This window comes from Solanum lycopersicum, chromosome 4 (genome assembly GCF_036512215.1).
Source record: "Solanum lycopersicum chromosome 4, SLM_r2.1".
Taxonomy (NCBI): Eukaryota; Viridiplantae; Streptophyta; class Magnoliopsida; order Solanales; family Solanaceae; genus Solanum; species Solanum lycopersicum.
In genome coordinates, this window is record NC_090803.1 from 60,138,219 (window position 1) to 60,151,727 (window position 13,509).

Here is a 13,509-nt window from a genome sequence, read left to right on the forward strand (position 1 = left end):
ACTTTCGAATTATGATCATTTTCATTATGACTTACTAATTTGCAATATTTGTTTAACGCGAATTCATTATTATTTTTTGTTGTTGGATATTTTAGTGTCGTTAATCATTTCATATTTTGTGTTATTTTTCTTAAGAAACAGCTTAAATAGTTGTATTTTGGTAGTACTAAAAAAGTATTTAAAGTACAAGTTAATAATATGTTTATATGAAAACTTTAGCGAAAAAACTCAAATATCTGAAAAACCTAAAAAATTTCGAAAAAACTTGAGGTTGAAAAACTCAAGTTTCATTGATTTAGTTTATAAATTTTAAAATCCGACATAAATAATTTGATTTGATATTTAAAAACCCAAATCAAACTGACCATGTGCACGCCTAACTGGATGTGAGTAGGAAGGAACAAGATACTAAGTAATAAACTTGGAATGTCATTTATATAACTTATGTTTTATGTTGCCATAACAATATTTTCCTGACTTTCAAGTAAACTTATTCTCTCTATTTCATATTAATCGAATTTGTGGGCAATATACTCTTATTAAAATAAAAATCATTCAAAAACATAATTTAAATCATATTTTTGGTTATAAAATTTAATTTATGTCCTAAATAATTTGATTATAGCAAAAGGATAAATAATTTGAAACATCCATCTTCGAAGACTTCAACTATAAACATTTCTATAACTGAACAATGAAATAATTTAAAAACTAATATAAAAGGGAGAGAGAGACTATTTTGTAAGAAATATTATGCAAAAGAATACACCCTTTTTAAGTCTTGGATTGAGCAGAAAAGAAGACTTTTTTCATCAGTTTTTCAAGAATATTTAGTGTGAAGTGATTAGCATTCTCTTTGATAATCTTAATGAGTAAGTGTTCCTCTACAACCCAACAAAGGAATGAAGCTTCTTTTATCAAAAACTGCACACTATCTTGGTGTTTTTTTTTTCTAGCTTCCCTCCATTTTCATCCATAAGAAAACCAATTATTGATGATAATAATCTCCAACTTTGAATGAGTTTTTTCAATCTATAAGACGAAAATGATAAAGTTGCTTTCTTGGTAATTACATGTTGGACACCTGGTAGTTGAGTATTCACTTTCTTTAATGATTGAATCGCCAAAAGGATTAGTCTTTTTGGTATCTTCTGTTATGTGGGGTTTTCCTTTTATGCAACTTCTTAAACATATTTGTTGTTTGTAGTGTTCCTGGTGTGCTCTATTTGATAATATGATGTATTTTGTGAGTTTCCTGTAGATGTTGTTATAATTACTATTCTTTTTGAAGTTTGTGCTGATTTTATACAATGCGATGCTGTTGACTGTTTGGTTGTGTTTCTTTCTTCTTTCTAATTGGTTGTTGCAGAGGGTAGATTAGCTTTTAACATTGCTTGTGGTGTAGTTTGGAAAGTTTTAGCTTTAAATCAAGATTTGTTTTTTCATTGTGGGGTTGCTGAATTTTGGTGAATGGAAGTGTTCTGCATTTTGGGGTTGCTGATATTTTCTCATTTCTTAGCAGGTTTTGATGCACAGGATTGTTTATGAATTCTTTGGTTGCTGAATTTGCAAGTTTTTTATGTTAGTTGCTGAATCTGGAGTTTAGTTGAATTTGAGTTCTCTTACAGTTGTTTGCGAAGCTTGAAATTTTAGAAGAGTAGGTGTTCAGTTTGGTGAATTTAAGTGGTTTTGGAGTTCATCATTTGAAATGGATAGTAGTGGGCTTAATGGAAATCAGAGTACAAGGGATTCAGAAGTACCGAACAATGCTGATGAACGGTGTGATGCTACCTTTTCCGATGAATTAGATGGCTGGAGAACAAGTTCTTCATCACTTAAGGACATTAGGTCTTCAGATGAGCATACTGATGAGTGTTTGACTCCAGAAATGAAATACGAGAGCACACATCGGAGTTCTAGTCCTCCGCCTCAAGCTCGGAGAGGTTAGTGCTTCATCTTCCTAAGCTTTTCTCTGTTGATAAATAATGAATTTGAGAAAACCTGCTACAGATTCTTCCTTGTGCATTTAGTTTAGTCTTCTCTCAATAAATTTAGAATAAGAGTCATGATCTTGGCAAAATGTTATATTGACAAGGATGTAAATGATAGTTAGAGGGGAGAAGTATGAGCGAGTGCCAAGTTACTGGGATAGTAGGACTTCAGAATGATCCTGTGGTTTTTTCTAAAAAAAAACTTTTTTGCTTTTTGTTTCATAATGCTGTTCACTAGGGTGTAATTTGTCTTTGTGGGACGAGTATACTAATAAGTATAATTCTTCTTTGATTGATAGTAAAACTATTTCTTGTGTTGTATCTTTATTCTATTTAATATAAAGTGAATCATGTATGTGTTTTTGTTCTATGTTGGATGACAAAATGGTCTAGGAAACTATCTTATTTATGATGTTAAGCATCATTGTTGTCCTCTGGCTAACAGTTTGATGAATGGAACTATTATTTTCTGTCCCACCAAACGGGCTGGTTCCTTTTCCTTTATTATTCTCTCTCATTACTACTTGTCATCTATGAAATCAATCTAGAAGGAGTTCAAATAATCCTATCTAGATCGACATGTAAGCTTAGTTGTGAATTTCAGACTATTAAGGCTTGTCCTATATTACTCAGCAAGCATTATAGAAAAGATGAGAGTAACTTTTCCTGTCATAGACCTGTATAAATAAATAAAAGTGTTCTGGCTCTAAGTTTTAAGTATATAACTGTGCCTCATCTTACAACTCTGTTCTAAAAGGAGGGTTCATTGACATTTTTCATCTCAAGGTCAAATTATGCCCTTGTCATCCTTTTCTGTCTCTGGAATTCCTTGAGCTAATACACCTCTGTACAGCTATCTGTCGAAAGTCTTGCTTCCTTATAATTGACCATCTGGTTGTTGATTTTGGTTCAAGTTACTTTAAGGGTCACATATTCTATGAAGAGACTGAACTTTTTTTGGGGCTGCAGTGTCTTGCTCGAGTTTCATGAGCTAAATTATATTCACCTGCTTGTTTGGTCCAAATGTGAAGAATTCTTTCCAGTGCTCTATATTCCAAGTTTCACCGCTACCCCTACAAAGGAAAACCAATGCATCAACGAAATTAATGACAAGCAAAACTAACATCATTTGTGGAGGACAGGGTTTGACAGACAACGATGTCAAACCAAGTTACTAAAAGATGGAACCTTGATTTAAAACCAAACATGAAAAATATCAAATACCCAAAAGTCTCCAGAGAACTAACTTTAACTGCTCCGTCTCCTTACAAGAGAGAAAAATGCTTTTGCTCACGGTTTCTTCTATGCTTCCCTCAAAGCTAAGGTACATTATAGACTTCCTCCTTTGTCACTTCTCACATCAGCTCCACTTTCCTCCCTCCAAAGCAAAAGCTATCTCCTGTATCACATTTAGGATATTCTGCCAGTATGCCGTATTGCTGACAATGATTTCATGTATAGAGTGGCAAAATACTCATGAATTAAACTTGGGAACCTCTTAGCATTGTCTTTCTGAAAATTTAGTAGTAAGAAAATATTGATTTGGTCTTCTATAAGCAATTGAAGCAAATCGTTGCTGCATATGATTCTTTGTTTTTTCTTTTCTTTGCTTTTTCTCTTCTCTTTTGCGTACTTGCTTCAGAAGGGCTTAGACATTTATATCTATGTTGATTGGATAAAGCTGACTATTGTGGTTTACTGGATTAGATGTATTTCTTTCTCATACAGGACTTTTGCATTTTTTTTTTTTTTTGTTTAACTTGTAGGTTTGGAGCACTGCATTACTGCACCTGTGACTATTGGCGGAGGTCTTTTCCCTGAAGGCCAGGATATGGCATTTTCAAGATCTTTGACTGAGAGGAGGGTTAGTCCAAGACATAATGTAATATTGGATAGACTTTCTGAACGTGGAAAGGTAATTTTGTTATTGACGTCTCCAGCTTTGAGATGCCTATTATCCGACAACCAATTGTGTAGTGCTTTGCTGTGAGATTCTATAATAGTCAACATGGCGTAGGAGTTGAATAGATTTACTAGTCTTGGTTACGATATGCATGTAAATGTGTCAAAAGTTGTTGCAATTTGTTAGAGTTTAATATTTTGTCCTTGACACTAGTTTTGGCTTGAATTTGTTTGATTTGATTGTAAACTTGAAGCATGGAAAGATCCTTTAATGTTGGAGAGTGATAAGGAGTAGAAAAGCTGATATGGGAAGTGCTAAGTGCATGAATAACGAGACTGCTTGTTATCTGAATAAATATGATTTACCTGAACCAATAAAACTTAAAAGAATCCTAGAATGCTGAGCATTATTTTTTCAAATGATGCTTAGACCATGTGAAGCTGGCAATTTGTATTGACCAAGTACTTATTTAGACTTACTGATACAAAATTTACTTTGACCATTTGGTTTTTGAGCTATTTTTTTGCTTTTAACTGATGGAGTTGATATGTATGTTGTAGGGCTCCGCTGAGTCAAGTTGCTATTTAATAAGTGGCTGAAACAAAACCACCCTCTTTAACAAAGTCAATTTTTTCTGCACATAATCACATGTATCCGGCCTGAATCACCGCTTCATACATTAGGTTGTCCATGCCTGTATATGTAAAAATAGCAGCTAATCAAACAGGTTAAGAATTCTTGCTATTTGCCTATGTAAGTATGGATTATGGAGACCCAGGACTGCCCCTCTGCAGCGTCTGAAAGAACCACCACAAATTACTTACATGTGTTTTTTTACTTTATCCATCTGGAAAATGATATACCTTTTCATTTTCTTGCCATTAAGTTGCTGAATCCTTCTTATTCACTTACCATTTCCTCATATTTCCTTCTGTTCTTAATGTCACCAGCAAAAGCTCATCGCAGAGCTGGTAAAGATCCAAGGGGATGGAACAGTAGAGGTTGACCTTACTAAGAGTACGCCTGAAACTTCTGAATTGTTGGAGCTGCGATCTGTTGAAGAACCCACTCTTACTGTAGACAGGATTATCACAGATTTTAATAAGTCAGTTCCAAAGTTGAAAATCGTGGTGCTTATTGTTGGAACCAGGGGAGATGTTCAACCATTTTTGGCTATGGCCAAGAGACTTCAGGCATGTTGGGAGTTCTAAATCACCATGTTTATAGCTGTACTGGTCATACATGTTCTATATCGTTTTCTTCTTAACCATCTGTGCTTGCCTTTATTATTATATCATTGCATTCTATGTTTTTCAGCATCCTTTACAGAATAACCCAAATTTCGGCTTTGAATGACAATTCGTTGGAGAGGTCTGTTAGATGGACTTCTAAGTTCTATTTTACTAGACTTAGTTTCTCCACTTTTCAAGTCTTCTTAGTCACCAACTTTTAAAATTGATTGTTGAGATGCTGTAAGGTAAAAGGATTAGATTGTGTCCCTTGGACCTGGGTAAACCAATTGAGATTTCATTTGAGAATATATTGACGGAGAGAATTTTTAGAGGTGAATTTGGACCTATATGGTTGAAGCAAGTATCAAAAACAAAGGTCACTTGGACCTTGCAATTACTTTGCGCAAGGAAAATTTTGTCTGCTTCAGAGCTGAGGTCTTTTGCTGCTTGACTGGCAAAACATTCTTAATATGCTCTTTACAGTGTGGGTACCATTGGATTTAATTTCTTTTCCTGTCTAAGGTTGGTTTAGCTTTATTTCTTGCTGTTGCCTCTTCTGGAGCACGATTATTTATTTGCCTATTATTTAATTTTCTCATCATTTTTGTGGCCAATATTGGACATTCATGTGAAATAATTGATTATATTTCAACTATAGATTTTGTGTTTCCATATTTCGTGTAGTAGAATTTTGTTGATGTTTGTGCACCTTAATATCTTTGTATTTTGGTTGAGAAAATTGTTCATTTGTAGAGTAAATCGTTCGTTCCTTTTCTAATCAGTTTTATGCATTGACAGGCGTTTGGTCATCATGTCAGGCTGGCAACTCATTCTAACTTCCGTGATTTTGTCAAATCAGGAGGCATAGACTACTACCCATTGGGTGGTGATCCTCGGGTATTGGCAGGATGTAAGAGGTCTTTGGCATGCTTCTTCGTTTTTCTCGTTCTTGTTTTTGTCTATGTTATGAGTACTCTGCTATGGGTATGTATTAGCCCTTTCTTTCTGGGTGGGTAAGTATCTGGTATGAGTAAACATAGTTTTCTGCAATTTTGGGGTGTGCTTCAAAGAATCCACATAAAGTTCTCACATGTGTTCCACACACGCCCTCCCCCCACATCCCTTGCACGCCCAAGACTAGACGAAGCATGGATATCATAACATAGTGCCCTACATTAGGTAACACAATAATGATGATGGGAGTGGCTCTAATTAGTGTTATCAAAAGCAAAAAGCGCAAAAAATCTCTAAGATCTGTTGGGCATTTAAGCGCAACTAACGTGTGGGCTTTAATGAAAAAAAGAGCAAAGGGAGAAAAAATGCAAAGCTATGTTTAGTCCAAGATTAATAATTATAAGCACGAAGGAATGACAAATATATGAAGAAAGAAACTGAAAAAAATAATATGATAAAGTAAAATATCAATTTTTTAGTGCCGCCTCTTCTAAAGAGGCTCATTGGCAAGAAAATGTATGTCATATAACCTTGACGAGGAAACAAAATCGCACCTTAAATAAGTCGAAACACTTTTTGAGCCTCGCATCAGGGCGCCTTTGACAACTCTGGCGCTAATACCAAGCTAAGAAGATGGGTTTAGGCCTAAGTCAATCTCAAAAGTTGGTTCATGCGGTAAGGGTTGCCCAAATCACTAGGAGACTATAGCCACACTTTCAACCAATGGTGAACACTAACATAATCCTATGAGCAATCGTGGTAATATCAAGCTTCTACTTTTTTCCTTTTAGTTAACTTACGCACAGTTTGAAAATTTTTCTTAAATTTTTGGGAAGTTTTCAACATACTTAACAGTCAAATTTGTACTGGAATCTAGTATGAAATAAGTGGCTCATCACATACCTGTTCAAGTAGTAATATGGAATTCCTGTTTGCTGATATCATTTAATATGGATTAAGTTCGTATGTTCTGTGGAATTGCAGATATGGCCAGGAACAAAGGTCTCATTCCTTCTGGACCAGGAGAGATATCTGTACAACGAAAGCAGCTAAAGGCTATAATTGAATCTCTTCTTCCGGCTTGCACTGAGCCAGATATTGAAACTGGTGAACCTTTCAGAGCACAAGCGATTATTGCAAATCCTCCTGCTTATGGTGAGTTCGAAAATAATCTCTATACTCACCACTCATTTCACCTTTTTGATATCTGGACATCTAATTCATGTTTGGTCCATGATTTATAATATCACATGGAGTTGTACATCACTGCTAGTTCTCCAAAAGATACATTTCTGTCTTCTCTTGTTTTTCTTTTTGGGGTGGGGGTGGCGGGTGGTGGTGGTCATATTTTGCCATCATAGAGAACATATGTTTGACTAAATTAGAAAGATATATGTGAGATACTATAAGTAGAGGAGCTACTATATTCTGAGATGGTCTCTTAGTCGCATTGTGGAATTTATCTTAGAAAGGATTAACATGAAGTCAACAAATATGAATTAAATGAACATATTAGTGTGTATGAAGTGAGGATGGGTCACTATGACCTCCGGACACAAGAATCTCAAAGATAACCTTGAAATCATACTCAGGTTAGAATCGTTTGAAATGTCTTTGGCCAAATAACTCTGTTTATTTACTATGAGTTTAATCTCATTTGACTCTTCTAATGTGGAGACCAGAAGCTATCTAGTTTTGACCTTGGGAGGAGTTAAGTCTGAAAAGTTACTCCACCGCCTTAGCTGGGTTTGACTGTTCATATGTTACATATTTAATCTCACACTATCTTCACAGTGCTCCTCTGCTTCTTTTCAATTAGAGTAGACCTATGTCAAGAAGTTGAGTTATTAGCCTATAAAGAAATCCACCTGATTGTATTTTCTGTATCAAATTCACGAGCAGTGTTAATCTGCTTCGAATAAGTACAAGCCCTTCCAAACTGAAAAACTTATTTTGGGAGGTCATTAGCTGAATCTATGGAGGTGTGTATTCTGCACAGCTTTGGCAAGTTGCAAACCGGTTTGGGTTTACTAAACAAAGAGCTTAGAAGGAAGAAGACTTAATCTTGAGCTTGTGCTCTGTAAATAAATGTCGAATAAAATATAAACTGCTTTATATGGTTTTCCTCAATGGTCCCCAAAACAATATTCATTTTTATGCTTTCCGGGACTTTATAGACTCCTTGTATCATAGATAATTCTAGTCCATCAATTGTACAGATATCAGCAACCTCTTGCTGCTATTTTTGTTAACAACATTTATCAGGATTAGTCAACACAACAGGATGCGATTTAGTCCAAGTCAACTTATAAGCATTGTTTTATTTTTTTGGACAGGACATGCACACGTTGCTGAAGCTCTTGGGGTACCCCTCCACATCTTCTTCACAATGCCCTGGACGTAAGCTCTGATTGACACTTTAACTTTATTTTATTGGATATTTCGTATTAACAATATGACAAGTGGATGCACCTGCAATTGCTGTCTTTGTCAATATGCGACCTTGTAAAGTCCATTCCTCTTATAAAACATTGATGAAACAAAATACTGCTATCTGATTTCTATTTTCTTTTCTACAAAAGTTTCCTCTTTGAGAAAAGCCAATTTGTAATAGGTGGTTGTTCTTCACTATGTGAATGTTTTTTAGATTTGATATTGACTAGACCATTATAAGGTGGCATTTGATACCTTACTCGGCCTTGTGGTTAAGATCAAGTGTAGTTTCTGTTCTCACCAGCTTTAACATCTGATACATGGACACTGGCCCACATTATATCAACCATTGGCGTTTCATTTAAAAAATTGAGAAACAGTTTTTGCAAAATTCTTCTAGTTACAACAACCATACGAAAGAAACGTATGAGTTTTGCTACTTTATTTAGATGGAGTTTTGGTTGAAACACAATTTTTGAAATTCCTCAAACTTTTCTTAGGTGGAGCTGCATCGGACACAATTTTTGCTGAAACTTGAAAAACTTTTTGCAGAAACTGCTATTTAATATTTCAATTGAACGCCTTAGTCTGTGACATACAAAGATTAGATGCAAGTGCCCAATTTCTGGAGTAGTTGGTTCTTCTGAATTAGGAAGTTTTATAGATCAATTGGAAGAACTATTATGCACATAGGATATTATGCGAGTCAGTTGCTGAGTTCAGTGTCATTCTTCATTAAATTCTCCCATTTAATATTTTCAACAAGGTACCTTCTCATAGACTTTGTTAATAGACAGGCCAACTTCTGAATTTCCTCACCCGATGGCTCGTGTACCTCAACCTGCTGCGTATTGGGTATGTTATCAGTTTCTTCTTTTGAAAAATATTTTTCCAGTAATTCTTCTGATTCCTGTTAAAACTCTATTTGTCTTCTGCACATTTCAGCTTTCCTACATACTCGTGGATTTACTTGTCTGGTGGGGCATAAGAGGCTACATCAACGATTTTAGGAAAAAGAAGTTAAACCTTCCTCCTATCGCCTACTTCAGTACATACCACGGATCAATTTCTCACTTCCCAACTGGCTACATGTGGAGTCCACATGTTGTGCCAAAGCCTAAAGGTATATGTCAGCTCCTCAATGGTATCTGGATGCTTGTTTTCGTCGTATTGGTCATTCCACTTCTTTTGTTGAAGCAAAACTAATGATTTGTAAATCTCAAAATGAACGGATCAGTTTCTTGTGGAGTATTTCTGTGCTAGTCTCTCTTTCTTCATTCCCATTAATCCCCTTCCCCATCCCTGAATTCATGTAAAGATCTTTTCTTCTTTTTCTAGCTCTACTTCACCCATTGGCTTAGTAATGATGTGTGCTCATACAATCAGTCCACTTGATCTATCATAAAAATATTGAAGCATTCGTTTTTTGCAGATTGGGGCTCTTTGGTTGATATTGTTGGCTATTGTTTCTTAAACCTTGGGAGAAACTACCAACCTCCTGAAGAATTTATCAAGTGGATCCAAAATGGGCCTAAACCTGTATATATTGGGTTTGGGAGCATGGTAAGGTTTTCTAATATAAACTCCCAGAAGTCTTAGAAGTATCAGATGATCCTTTATCCCACTCAGCCACTCTTGCAAGATATATCGAGTCTGATGTCTTATAATTTAAAAGCAACTTATGACTAGGTTTACTACTGTAGGTGGAATTCTTAGTTTACTACCGACAGTCTAGTGACAGTATCCGTTTCTGAATGATTTAATTCGTACTTGATAAACTTGCAATAGTGGATGTAAACCAGCTTCAATCAATCTAACTGCATTTTCGTCTCACACAATTTTAATTGTTAAATAGATCTCTAAGGTGCCTGTGCTCAAGATCTTAGCAGTCTGATCTAGAATAATCACTTTGGTCTCCTACTTCACTTTTGTTTTTGAAGATATCCAACTTGTTCATTCCTTTTGTTCTTTTTTTTAGCCTCTTGAAGATACCATTAAAACTACAGATATAATTTTGGAGGCACTAAGGAATACTGGGCAGAGGGGAATTCTTGACCGAGGTTGGGGAGATCTTGGTACTTGTAAGTTCTCTCATGATTTGCATTTCTTTTTTCAACTTATTACATTCTGCATGTTTCTGACTGACCATAAAATTGATCATATATAGGTTGCAAAATAAAGCTAATTTTTTTGAAGAAACAAAAAGATATAGGCACAACTCTCGTAATTTATTGCATATAGCATATTGAAGCTCTAGTGCTCTACTGTGCGTTCACTGGAAGGGTTAAGACCTGGATGAACCTCAAAAACACCACAAGAAGAACCTTGGAGGGGATGGTTTATTAAATAAAATTCTCTTTTAAGTTATTTAGCTGACATAATAAGTCTCCCCCTTTGACCTTCCTCTAACCCCGAACATACAACCGAAAAACCAGTTTCCAAGGCCAATTACTTGCTTGACAAAATATGAGGCCTATGATGGTGGTATGGAGTTGGGGTTACAACAACATAAACATTAAGTGGATAGATCAAGAGAACAGTTTGTTTGTCATTATATTACTGGATGGACGCCACATACACAAGTGCACTTATGTAGTATTGGTAAATAATGTGGATATTTCCGTTCATTTGTGATTGGATTGCATGTGAGAATATTCTAACACCAAGAAACATCTTTTCTTGTTTTTTTACCTCTTATTCTGTACCAGTTCAAGAGATTCCTGAAGATGTTTTTCTTGTTGCGGAGTACCCTCATGATTGGCTTTTTCCTCAATGCGCAGCTGTTGTGAGTACTATTGCTTTACAAATTACTCCTACCTACTCATGTTATATATCTTTTGAATGCTTTTCTGGATAGCAAACTGGGAGATGGGATCGGTTCTGATAAACTGATGGTCAATGGTTGGTTATTAGGGATTTTACAAACTCTAGTATAACTGACCTTCTAAACTCCAATCTTCTCGATATCTGGATATTGAAAAATATTTATTTTCTGATGTGCTCGTGGGAAATACCTGCTTGCAGGTTCATCACGGTGGTGCTGGAACCACAGCTGCGGGACTGCGTGCTGGGGTAATGTTCTTTCTCAATCTCATATCAGTAGTATTATTCTAAAGCAATCATCTTTTGCTGGATCTTTTGCCCTTTGAGTCATATAGAAAGATCAGATGGTCTTATGCAATGTCTGCAATTTTTTAATCCAGTGTCCAACAACTATAGTACCATTCTTCGGTGATCAATTCTTCTGGGGCGATAGAATTCATGAAAAGGGACTGGGACCTGCTCCAATTCCTATTGACAAGCTTAGTGTAGAAGGACTCTCTGATGCTATAACATTTATGCTTCAGCCTGATGTAAGTGTCTATGCATCTCCCTACCTAATGACATACCAATCTGTCACTGCAGAACACAAACGTGTTTTGGAAATGCTCGTTATAGACTTTGCTTGCTGATGGAAACTTAACTTATACAGGTGAAATCCCGAGTAATGGAACTAGCTGTATTATTAGAGAACGAAGATGGTGTTGCAGGTGCAGTTGATGCTTTCCATCGGCATTTGCCTTCAGAAATGCCATTGCCAACCCCAACCCCGGCTTATGAGGATATCGATGGTCCAAATCCGTTACAATGGCTTTTCACAAGGATTGGAAGAATCTGTTGCCTGCCTTGTGGTTCTTGGCTCTGAAACTGCATTTATAGAGTTGCATAGTTGTGTTATTTCATATTTTTTTTTGATTAATTGGTTGTATTGGTTCATCACATCATTCTTTCTTCTTGGCTTGTAAAATAAGTTACATGGCAAAACTTTATAGACATATTTATTGCTATTATTTTCATAGTGATTTTGTAACAACACCAAGCTCTTGTTCATTTTAGTGTTCAATGATCGCTTTGCAGAGACAGAGGTGATTATTTTGTACTTGCGTAAATTTACGTAATTATCTGTACTTTTATCTAAATACGTAATTGCTTATTTTAAGAATTACTTTCCATCCAGCCATTAAGCCAAAAAATCTTTTTTTTTTCAAACAGTCTCAACGTCCTCGTTGAGAGTCGCTCTGCGAGACGTCTAGTTACTCTCCTTAATTACATAAAATCACATAGAAATTAATAAATATGTTTATTAGTAAAGAAATAAACTTCAAGCAGAAAATGCTTGAATTTAAGGTGAAATGGTTGAAGTATAGATAAAACTGACTGAATTCAGTTATATATGATTGTGGTTCAGGCAAAATAACTTAAATTAATATGTACTTAATATTACATAAAAATAAATGAACTTCAACTATATAAAACTTCAAAAATAAAATAAACTTGAAACTATATCAAATTAGGTAGATTTGAAATATGTAATCACTACAAACATTATATTCATTGTAACCACCATCCAAACATAGCATTAGAGTTTAGAGACATCTTTTTTCGATTATTCAGCAAAATATCATTTATTTACTAACTCTGATGATAATCTTATAATATTTTGATGAGAAAAGGGTTAAAACCTCAATTTTAATTTATTAGTTGAATATATCCCTGCCGTTAAAACAAACCCTCGCCGTTACCAATTTTTCACCATTTATACCTCTCAATTGACGGAAATTTCCAAATCAATCAAAATTGATCCGATTTTATAAAAATTAGGAAAAATTAGCAAATTAGTCAAAAAATCTAACATAATTAGTAAAAACCTTTATACTTTATAAAATTTAGTAAAAGTGTCATTATTTTAGAAAACATTTCATATCCTAATAAATTATATTTAATTAATAAACTAAAGTTGAGAGGTATTTTTGACCCTTTTTCCAATTTTGATTCTATGTAAACTAATATTGTGAGGTGCAGCATTAACTCCACATTTGAAACATTAGTCTCGAGGGCCTTTATCTTTGGTCTCAAATACTTGTTTTCCATCAATAAAAACTGTAACTTTGCCTCCATCGTCTACGTCATGAATTAAACTAACATTGTCGTATAGAGCAGTAGCAAAAATATGTCC

At 35.0% G+C, this 13,509-nt stretch overlaps 1 protein-coding gene and 1 non-coding gene across 9 annotated transcripts; both read left to right on the forward strand.

Moving 5' to 3' along the window:
* Window positions 1–439: 439 nt before the first annotated feature.
* On the forward strand, window positions 440–12,366 carry LOC101245355 (sterol 3-beta-glucosyltransferase UGT80B1). Of its 8 annotated transcripts, none has more exons than XM_010321791.4 (15): window positions 440–872; window positions 1,520–1,943; window positions 3,758–3,906; window positions 4,845–5,087; window positions 5,925–6,036; window positions 7,065–7,235; window positions 8,417–8,480; window positions 9,311–9,368; window positions 9,459–9,636; window positions 9,946–10,076; window positions 10,492–10,594; window positions 11,222–11,298; window positions 11,538–11,585; window positions 11,717–11,866; window positions 11,986–12,366. In XM_010321791.4, the coding sequence occupies exons 2-15, from the start codon at window positions 1,709–1,711 to the stop codon at window positions 12,196–12,198; spliced, it is 1,932 nt and encodes a 643-aa protein (XP_010320093.1). In that variant the 5' UTR covers window positions 440–872; window positions 1,520–1,708; the 3' UTR covers window positions 12,199–12,366. The 8 variants fall into 8 exon arrangements, with proteins under 8 accessions (XP_010320093.1, XP_004237799.1, XP_025886570.1 ...); XM_004237751.5 differs by having other exon boundaries at window positions 466–872; window positions 1,523–1,943; XM_004237752.5 differs by having other exon boundaries at window positions 858–1,090; window positions 1,523–1,943.
* On the forward strand, window positions 8,765–8,956 carry LOC112941396 (U2 spliceosomal RNA). The gene has a single exon (XR_003246678.1). It is a non-coding gene; the product is annotated as a U2 spliceosomal RNA (small nuclear RNA).
* Window positions 12,367–13,509: the final 1,143 nt, after the last annotated feature.